Raw genomic sequence first — 10,804 nt, forward strand, 5'->3', positions numbered from 1 at the left:
AAAGATTAGCCCGCGAGCAGCCTGGCCATTGTGGAGCACCCTCAGCCAGCACAATGCCTGCCCGGCCACAGAATGGGCAGCATTCTCTTTACAGAAAGCTGGTTCCTGTGTTCCCAAAAAAAAGGTTGCAATTGGAGCTATTTGGTAAAACTGGAACTCACAGAATTCTAGGCAGCAAGTTGTGATTAATGAAAGCCCAGGGAAACCCTTACCTGATACGCCGAGGCTTAATTAGAGATTCTGCCCTTAGATGCAGGCGCATTTCACAGTGGATTAGCTGCCTGCAGAAGTGGGCTTCTTTTCCTCCTGGGCTAAATTGTTTAAATTCTACACCCTTCACTTCATTTGTTTGCTTCTGCTGGGTGTTCATGCGAGGGGGCCCTCTGCTTTGTGTTTGTGCTCTCGGTCTGTGCGGCCATTCAGCCTGCATTCCATATTTTTGTGTTTGTGTAACACATTCATAAATAACATTTCATGCCACGAGATTTCAGCAAATTAACAAACTCAGTTTTTCCCCCTTTCCCTCCATGAACTCACACTTTGAGTTGTGGAATGTAGTCCTCAAAGCCAGAAGGTTTAAAAAAAAAGAAAGAAAAGGATCCTGTGTTGAATTTGAACGGTAGTATTTGTAACGGCCTTTTCAGTGGGGTGAGTTGTGTCCAATTCTGGGTGTTTGGGGGCATGTGAAGGACAGCCTAATTCCGGGTTCTCTCTTGCCCTTTTCTCTTCCAGGTATTTTTTTGCAGTCCTGGCAATCTTAACCATCCTGGGTGTTCTGAATGGGTTGGTCCTGCTCCCAGTCCTTTTGTCCTTCTTTGGACCATATCCTGAGGTCAGTAGTCACGATGGTGTGAGGTAACACCCACAGGCCACCTGCTGTCACTCTAAATGTAGATATTTGGGCAAAGTCGGGGTTGCTGCTTGTTTACATTTTCAGTGAACATCTCATGAAGTGCAACGTTTCCTCTCCACCTTCACCCTTTGCGGGGCTGCTGTACTGGATCTGTTGCTTTTTAAAACCAATTGATTTGCCGGCTTGAGTCCTGGAGACAGAAAAACTAGGGGGCTTCAAAGAGTACATGGAAAAAACTAAAATAAAAGTAGTGGAATTACTCCACAAACTTGGTGGAGCCCCATCATACGTGATACACTTTCCAGTCCAGATGGATATTGGGCTTGCACAGATTAAAAAGTGCAAACCCTGCCTTTTCAGCGTCTGCAAGCAAAGAGCAATTATTTTCCCTGATGGGGGAGGTGGCTCCAGAGCCGTGCCAGGGCCCTGGGATAAAGACTCTGCTTTGAACTTTGAGTGTGGCCAACCATGGATAAGAACACTGTTAACATGCAATCCTCTTAATAGGTGTCTCCAGCCAATGGGCTGAACCGGCTGCCCACTCCTTCCCCCGAGCTGCCCCCCAGCATTGTCAGATTTGCTGTGCCCCCCAGCCACACAAACAACGGGTCTGATTCCTCCGACTCAGAGTACAGTTCTCAGACGACAGTGTCCGGCATCAGTGAGGAGCTTCGGCACTATGAAGCGCAACAGGGCGCCGGGGGGCCCGGCCACCAAGTGATTGTGGAAGCCACAGAAAACCCCGTCTTTGCCCGCTCCACTGTAAGTCACCCTCGGGGCTGGAGGTGGGCACAGTGGTCACAGAGGGTTTCCAAGGCAGCTCCTGCATACTCCAAGCTGCAAATCACACTGATGGGGCACGGAAACAAAGCAGAGCCTACACAGCTACATGCCAGTTGCCTGCCATCAGTGAACTCCATTCCTGGCAAGCCTCACATGTATCAGAGTAGACTGAAAATGTCTCTCATGCATACTGGCCTAGTACCACAAGGGACAGAAGGCGGTCACTACAGCAAGCATTAGCTTGAACAAGTCTCTTGTTCTGTGGAAATCCTTTGGGGGCTAAAATGCCAGGGATAATGCACATTTCTTCTTTTTCTTCTACTTTTTTGGTCAACAGAAGCCCCCCTCCCCGCCCCCGTGTTTGTGAGAGCCTTGATTGCCCTTGGCAGATCCTGCCCCTATGCCAGGTGGCGGGAGGGGGCAGAGAAGCTCAGCTGAGAACCACCCTTGAGTTCTGAGCCTCCAGTCATCCAGGAAAATTTCATGGGGCCGCCTGGGAAAAGGCCCTTCCCACAGGCTGTGTGCCCCCACAGGGACTGCTGGAGAAAAAAACCAAACCAAACAGGGAGGGTTCTAAGGCTCCTGTCCCTCCCAGGGAGGGCCTCCTGCTGTCCCTCCAGGAAATGGGTATTCCAGTCCCAGGCCAAAGCAGTCCTCTTGAAAGCACGCAAGGCCAACCAAATAACCCACATTTTCCTCTTCTTGCCCCCCATGGCGCTGCCTGCGGCGCTGCAGTGTGAGTCTGGTTTTGTTCAGCGGGAGCCTAAAAATAGGTACAAGCTGAACAACTTTGAAGTTGGTCACGGTCCTTTTGATTGATGTGGCCACTGTGCTTCTCTGTGCTTTGTGTGTAGACCCAGAAACCAGAGTCCTAACTGTCTGCTCAAGCCTGGCTGCCCGATAGCACTTTCTGCAGTGATGGAAATGCTTCCTGGCTCCCTGTCCAATTCACCGCCACTGGCCACGTGTGGCTACTTGCTGAGCACTTGGGAAGCCGAGGGACAGAACTTTATATTTCAGTCCACCTAAATTTAAATAGCCACATGCCTCTTGTGGCTGCTGTGGTGGATGGCTTTAGGTATAATCAGTCCTGCCAGCAACCTGCGTCTGAACGAACCAGGGCTGGCGGTTTTAGGAGAGGAGGCTCTTGGGCTCAGATAGACGGAACAGGACGGGGGGTGGGGGGTCTGTGTGAGTGAGGTCACTTGGCAGCTGTCTGACCACCACCCTGTATTTACGGACAGCCACCACACGTGTTTGAGAATGCCTGGCGAGAGGATCTCAATGAAGAGCCCTTGTTGCTCATTGCATGTCCTGTAGGTTCCTGAACCAGTTTTTCCTTTGTGAGTGGCAGGTCCCTCTGGGCTCCCCAGGCCCTCCTCTCCTCAGCTCTATCTTGGCTGGAGTGTCTGCACGCTGGGTTAAGGAAGTGCTGCATGTGGGTGGCAAGGCATTGAGCGGGAGCCAAGGTGGGAGGGGCAGGATCAGCGGGTGCCCATACCCAGCCTTGGTGAGTACCCTACCTGTTCTAACCTGCCCCTACCCTCTGCAGGTGGTCCATCCTGATTCCAGACACCATCCGCCCTTGAACCGGCGCCAGCAGCCCCACCTGGACTCAGGGCCCCTGCCCCCAGGAAGGCCAGGCCAGCTACCCCGAAGGGAGCTCTGTCGAGAAGGGTTGCGACCGCCCCCCTACAGACTGCGCAGGGATGCTTTCGAAATGTCTACTGAAGGGGCTTCTGGCCCCAGTAAGAGGGAGCGCACGGGCCCCCGAGCAGCCACTTCTCAGCACCCTCGGAGCCCCGCGTCCGCTGCCCCGGGCAGCTCCGGGCCCGGCTACTGCCAGCCCATCACCACTGTGACAGCTTCTGCCTCCGTGACTGTGGCCGTGCACCCCCCTCCCGGGCCGGGACCTGGGCATAGCCGCAACCCTTGGGGGGGGCTCTGCCCGGAAGGGGAGGAGCACCCGGAGATGGATGGGCTGTTCGAAGACCCCCATGTGCCTTTTAATGTCCGGTGCGAGAGAAGGGATTCGAAAGTCGAAGTCATAGAGCTGCAAGATGTGGAATGTGAGGCGAGGACCCGGGGAACCAGCTCTAACTGAGGTGTGTACCGCGAGCGAGCGAACGATGCTGTGGAGTCTCTGCTCTTAGGTCGCAGCTGAGGCACCAAAGGCGGGAAGAAGAGCTACTCTGGGTGCCTTGGGCTGCATTGTCTAGTAGGCCCTGGGCCTTTTAGAATGAGTGTGTCCGGGTGAAGCCCCACTGAGCTTTTGGAAAAGAGAAGAGCCCCTATCCCCGGACTCATTTCTTTCAAGTCAGCTCCTCCCACATGTGAGAGGGGGACTATGCTCCGCACAGCTCATATTCCCCCACGTAGATTGCCAGGCCTTTCTTCTGAGACACCTCTGGGTACACGCAAACCTTTAACCTTTTGCAGCAGAACATGTTCATTCTGTGCACCACTCAGGGACCACAAGTGTGGTCCCTGTTCCAGCTTTGACACCCTTGGGGGACCCAGTTGACTTCTAACCAATTGTTACGCGATTGAGGGTTCACACAACTGACCAGAGGAGCTGAACGGTTTGACCATTTTTGTGCTGTCGCGTACCTAAGTGTACAGCGCATCCATGTCACAAAGTGAGCACATGGAGTAACGCGCCCGCCCCACGTGAAGACCCGACCCGAGGAGCCCCGTCTCCTTAGCTCTCCCAGCCCTCTCCAAAGGGCAGTCATTCTCCCCATTTCTAAGAAGTTTTTACACTTCATAAGTAAGGGCTCAGATACTTTTTACCTATGATGACTTCTCTTTCTCTTCCTCTTTTTAAAGGGTGTGTAAAATCTGAAGCAAAGAGGCCAAAGATTGGGAAACCCCACCCCCATTCCCACCCCCTTGCAGAACTGCCTGAAGAGAACTGCCCGGAGTTTGGCAAGGATGCATGCTGCCCGCCCAGGATAGCAGTTCGTTGTTACTGTAACCGATTGTATTATTTTGTTAAATATTCCTATAAGTATTTAAGAGGTGTATACATGTAATATAGGAAGGAAGGAACGATCGAACCAACAACGAGCAGTGTAAAGGAGTCGAGTTGCCTCCCCTCCTGGGCCAGAGTGGAGAGGCTGACGTGGCGTCTCCCTGTTTGTGCCCCAACCAAGCTTAACTTAGTCTGAACTTTCAGCATATCGGTGCTGCTGCTTACATATTGTATGTATAATTTACCTGTATAATTCTATGCAAATATGGCTTATGTAATAGGATTATTTTGTAAAGGTTTCTGTTTAAACTATTCTAAATTTGCATATCACAACCCTGTGGTAGTATGAAATGTTACTGTTAACTTTCAAACACGCTATGCGTGATCATTTTTGTCGTTTTATGAGCAGATATGAAGAAAGCATGTTAATCTCAGTGGCTTCTGTAGGCATCTTCGTGTGCAGTTTTTCTTTGGCAGTGCATGTGAGCACGTGTGGTTTTCCCGTGTACTATACTGTGATTCCTCACCACCACTACCACCACCACCTGTCTTTTTTTGTTGTTTCTTCTCACAAACCATAACCCTCACTGGTCTCTAAACTAATCAGGCTGGAAGAGCCAGCTTCTCGTTCTTGCTCAGTTCTAGTGGAGGGCCAGCCCTGGATACTGAACATCAGGTTTAATGCTTCTGAAATGGCAGAGGGAGAGCTGGGCTTGCTGCTGGTCCATTGCAACTCCTAAAGTCAGGGGTGGTCATCCAGACAGCTCCCCTTGTGCTGCCAGGAGATGAGTTTCTTCCCATGGGTCATGTGAGCGATGTCAAAACCTCCAGGCATAAAACTACCATCTGCCTGTCGTCCTCAGTAGTGAAGAAGTAGATGACGTGCCTCACAGGAGCTTGACGAGGTCTGGAGCCTGGGCTCTGAAACACACACACACACACACACACACACACACACACACACACACACACGGAAATCCTTTGGAGCCCATGGCCTTGCCACAGGTAGGAAATGGGTTCTGTTGATTCTGGGCCCATAATAAACTCAAGAGATGGTGTTTGGGGTCCGTAAGATTGAAACGCCCTCTCTCCCTAAATGATGCAGTTGGTTGGGGTTTTCTGGATGTGTTTGCATCTTAAACAGAGAGCAAGCCATATGCTAATATAGCCAGATGTTGCAAAAGGCGGGCTTAGAGGAGGGCCCTCCTTACCTCATGAAGATTGAGATGCATCCTTTGCCTTCCTCCCCTTGTCATTATGGTTGATTCCATGTGGCATTTATTAAAGAGCAGCAAGGTGCTAATTACATAAACCCTATTGAAGGACAGATTCGGAGGCTGCGCATAAAACTGGGCATCCATTTTAAAGACTTGATTCTGTGTGAGAACGCTTCTCTTGCTCAGGTTTGGTCTTCCTGGCCTGTGGTAGCCAGAGTACAGCAAATGCGGGGAGAGCACGATGTGCCCCGCCACCTTCCAGATCCACACCTGCAGCTCTTTCCAGATAAGGAAGGGCCAGCACCAGCTCTCCAATGGTGAAACACTGCGCTACTGTTAAACGAGGAATCCTCCACTATCTCCTCACGTTTTAGATGGAAAATCTTACCAGAAAGTCAATGGATACCCAGTAGGACTAGCAGTGTAGTGACCCTGGGCCCTAAAACTCACCGATGGAATTGAGAATAATTAGACGTCACCTGCAGCTGCCAGGTGTGTGTGTATGTCAGGGACCCTGGTCACCCCACTGCTACTTGTGTTGCCTTTCTGCCAGCCACACTCTCTACCTAGCACCCAACCCTGCTCAGAGAAATGTACTTCCTGAGTAGGGCCATTATGCAAAATTCTACGGTTGGCTTCTCCTTAGTTGTTGGTGTGCCCACACTCCTGTCCTGAGCCCAGCTTGTGTGGCACACACCATCCCTCCCGCCTTCCCTTAGGACCTTTCCCATCATCACACGGGCAAAGGGAGAACCCGAGGTCACAGGCAACTAGAATTTTCCTTTAAAAAAATTTTTTTTTAATTTTGTCTGTCTTGTTTGTTCATTTGGATGTTTTAAATTTTTTTTAAAAACCTTTGCTTATATTTATAATTTTGTATCATAAGAATGTTTTCCTACAGTATTTGTCATGCCAGTTTATAACAAAAAATGCAGGGATATTATTTGTATTGGAAACACTTTCATCTGTTTTACTTTTGAACAATATGTATTTGTATAGAGTGCTTACTAATGTTAAATAGTTCAGAGTATATAACATCGACATTAAGAACTCATGGTAGGATTTTCACGTAAGTTGTTGAAAGGAAATAATTCAAACTGCGTCTCATTGTCTGCCAATGTCAACGCAAATGGGTTTGTGTCATTTCAATTACAAAGATAAAAGTATGCCATATAATTTATTTATATGAAAATTTATTTTTGTAGTGTACATAGTAGTCATCAAGTCTTTTGACAGAAGTATATTTTTAAAGAATTTATATGTGATGAATCCATAATGTCTGGAACTTTGCTGAGACATAAGTGGGGCACACTTTTCATTGTAAAATAAAGCAAGAAAAAAAATGTTTAACAGTGTTCAGAGAGTGAATGAATATTCAAGCAATTTTGAAACGTGTATTAGTTACCATTTGTGACCCAGTGTGGTTCTCCTGGGAAGGCGAAAATGTACAAACTCTCGAAATATTAATGTTCAAACACTGATAGAAATTCTAACATGAATAAAAAATAATATAACTTCTTGGTTATGTCTTTGTTTTATAGAATGGTTTGTAATTGAACTACTTGATAAAAGCTGTTTCTTTTAGGATGTCCTAAATTGTTTCATCTTGTTAGCCTTCTTAAATACTTGACTTGTTACATCTACTTTATGGAGAGGAGACATCGTTCCTATATGAATTTTTTGTTTTTAACACCAAAGTTTCTAAATTACCCATTCTGTCCCCTTTTCCATTCTTATTTATCTTATAAAGAAGTACTTCAGATTAGCATAGCCGATAAGATGGGACATAGTACTCCAGATTAGCATAGCTAATAAGATGGGACATAGTACTTCAGATTAGCATAGCTAATAAGATGGGACATAGTACTTCAGATTAGCGTAGCTAATAAGATGGGACAAACTGAATACGATGCAGAATATTTGGATGCGTGCTTGTAGATCTTACATTCTACATTATGACCAGGGAGATAGGAAAAGCCAGGATTGTGGCCACATTACACCGTAAGCCAAGGAGAGTTGGGAAAGAAGGCGGGAGCCAATTGCTAAGAATGTGCTGGGTCACTACAGCTAACTCCTGCTTTTTGTCAGTTTCCTCAAGCCAGCCACACCAACCTATGGCCGCCATCTTTGTGCTGCGGTGGCAGGGTTAAGTACATGTGGTAGACTTTACCACTGGCAAACCTAAAAACTGTTTGCCCCTTAACAATGTCGGCAGCCCATGCTAAAATACGGTATCATGTCAGTGGATGTTGGGTCAGTCCCCAGACTCATGGCAACCTGCTCACATGACTGGTTAAGGGTTCGACCCTTGTGGTCATCCATAGGGTTTGCACTGGCTGATTTTTCAGAAATAGCTCAGCATACCTTTCTATCTAGTTCATCCTTGCCTGGAAGTTCCACTCTTCAACATGAGAGCAGCATGCATGGAAGCTGAACCAGCTATTCATCACAGTCGCCCTTGCTTGCTGCAAGCACAGCTTTTTCGTCACTAAGAAGTCTTTTGTGTCTTTGCTGGCACTAAAGAAATAAGAACTACAGGCACCTGTTCTGACTTAACTACAGATTACAAAAGCCGGAGCTTATTTGTACCCAGGGGATGCCTGTGTGCCAGTGAACCACCCTGGCTTCAAGTATCATCAGTCACTGCTAATCAAACTAAATGTTAGGCAGCAGCCGAATTGGTATAAACACAGATGTTTCATATTTGGCAACTGACCTCCCAGAGTGAGAAGTAGAGACGGTGTCTTAATCCTTCATGGATTGACAGTCTTGGCATCACCCAGGAACTAGAAACTGATAGAAATAAAGCATCCCCACCCTGCCTCAGCCCTCCTGAGTCAACCTCTGGGAATGAGGTCCAGAAATCTGTCTTACCAAGCTGCCCTGCTGGGAGTATAGGGATGTCCCAACAAAGGTGATCCCTATATTCCTTCCAGCTGAATTGACCATTCTATATTTTGACATGAGCTAAATGGTCAATTGAGACCCAACCTACAAACAGTATAAACCCTTACTGTTCTGTGTGGTCTTTCCACAAAAACACATGTTCATCTGTGGGGAAGAGCTGGGATCCATGCATTCTGTATTTGTGTCTGGGAATCCGAAGGAAGGAATGGTTCCTTTGTAAGTGCTTACAGCTGTGAGAAAGGACTTCGGCACAGAGCTGGGGCTCCATACCACCCCTCCTGCTCTGTCCCCATCGAGTGGCAGGCTCCATGAGGCCTTTTAGAACTCTGATGCGCTCGTCTATACGGGATAGATGATGAGAGTCCCTCACAGACCCCTTTCATCATTTGCTCACCTGAATGGGAAGGGATGGGAGCAGCATCTTCTCCAGTGCTGAGCTCAGGTTTCCCAACTTAACCTCGGAGTTTCTCCATTCTCCCTAGGCAATAAGTAGGATGAAATTAGCCAATCAGAAAGTTGTGAGGTGTCGCAACTCATCTGTTGTGCATGTGGTCAGCATGAGGTGGGGGCTGATTCTCAGCAGCTGATAACAATAAAGCGATACGGGTACTGACACAAAACACTATGAGGGTTGTTTTGGGAAGATTTTTGCACTTACCAGGCCCTCTGTTGAGGCATTTAACCAAGGAATACTATGCTGGGATAATTCACTGTCTGCTTTAGATGCGTTACCCAGGAAAAAAATAAGAGTGTTAAGCAAGGTTTAGTTTATTTCAACTTTGTCTACCTCCCTCTTGGTGTAATTGGCAACCTATTCCTAAGGTCTTTGGTGGTAAATTTCATATTTAATGCCTCCTTGGGTCATTCATGCAGAAGTCATAAGGGACATGTATTCCCTGTAATGGAATATAGTAAATATTAATTGCATTCGTTGGAATTCAAATTGGGATAGGCTTTATTCCACAAGTGCTTTATTCCACTAAAAATGACCTTTATCATCCCAATTTTATATTCCTTATAAATTACATAAGCCAACTTAGTTTTTAATCATTTGGGCTAGCAGTAGTTTTTAATACATTTTGTGCCTCCCCCCACCCCCAAATTGACATATTTTTTCAAGACTAAGGCAAACATGAGGCCCCACTTATGGGGGGCAGGGCACAAAGACTTAATTGACAGCTTAGGGCACTCAGTGCACTGTTCCATTTCGGGGCGCAGCCATGGTGAGGTGGAGGCAGATGTTTCATTTCATACTAACTGGTAACTGACCCCCCAAATGAGGAGTGGGGATGGCCTGTTATTCATCTGAAAAGCACATTTGCCACGTTTTCATTACTTTTACTGAGGGCTGCACATATGAGAACATGCCTCAAACGTGAATCCGTTTAATCGTCACCTTGTTGTGGTGCAGGGTCTGTTGGATGCCATCTTCTGCACAAGTTTTTGCCAGGAAATTACAACAACTGCCATTCTAAGGGCCTTAAAGGAATATTCTGTTAGGAACACGGTGGACCTCAGGAAAACAGGAGCCCAGGTGTCTCTACTTCATAAAAAAGTGCGCACGAGATGGCCAAGATTGAAGTGAGGGTGGCCAAAGTATGCCCTGGCTACGTGGCAATGGTTTGCTACTTTTACTATTGTTACTTTTGATTCATGACTATTTGTTATTGATAGTTCATGTCTTCAGCTGAATTCTCTAAAAGAGGAAACCCATATGTGTATATAGGTGTATAAAGAGATTTATTTCAAGGAAGTGGATCTGGCAGTCATGAAGGCTGGTCCAAATCCATGATGAAGGCATCAGACTACAGGTTAATTTTCATGTGCTTACAAGGGTTAACCCAAAATCTTCAGGTCAAGAGGCTGGCTGCCAGCTCATGAGATATAAGAGAATCCCAAAATCTCCAGGTGAGACAAGCTGCTGGCTCAAGTCCAGGAGAAATCAAGATGACAAGTTAGATGCAGGATCAAGAGGGAGCAAGACTTGTTCTGACAGCGTCCATCTATATTAGATGCAGATCATCCCCCCAAGGGAACTGATTAGCTTTTCAATCAATTGTAATTGGCTCA

The 10,804-nt window shown here is 47.2% G+C and overlaps 1 protein-coding gene across 2 annotated transcripts in view; it reads left to right on the top strand.

Moving 5' to 3' along the window:
• Window positions 1–7,345, top strand: part of PTCH1 (patched 1) — a 62,382-nt gene extending 55,037 nt beyond the window's left edge. For both annotated transcript variants that reach the window (XM_045289423.1, XM_045289424.1), the window contains 4 exons: window positions 733–832; window positions 1,361–1,615; window positions 3,189–3,741; window positions 4,466–7,345. In XM_045289423.1, the coding sequence (XP_045145358.1) occupies window positions 733–832; window positions 1,361–1,615; window positions 3,189–3,740 (907 nt within the window). In that variant the 3' untranslated portion in view covers window position 3,741; window positions 4,466–7,345. The remainder of the gene's footprint in view (window positions 1–732; window positions 833–1,360; window positions 1,616–3,188; window positions 3,742–4,465) is intronic.
• Window positions 7,346–10,804: the final 3,459 nt, after the last annotated feature.

The sequence above is a fragment of the Echinops telfairi genome, unplaced genomic scaffold, assembly GCF_000313985.2.
Source record: "Echinops telfairi isolate 266 unplaced genomic scaffold, ASM31398v2 ScPeMD7_27;HRSCAF=92, whole genome shotgun sequence".
Taxonomy (NCBI): Eukaryota; Metazoa; Chordata; class Mammalia; order Afrosoricida; family Tenrecidae; genus Echinops; species Echinops telfairi.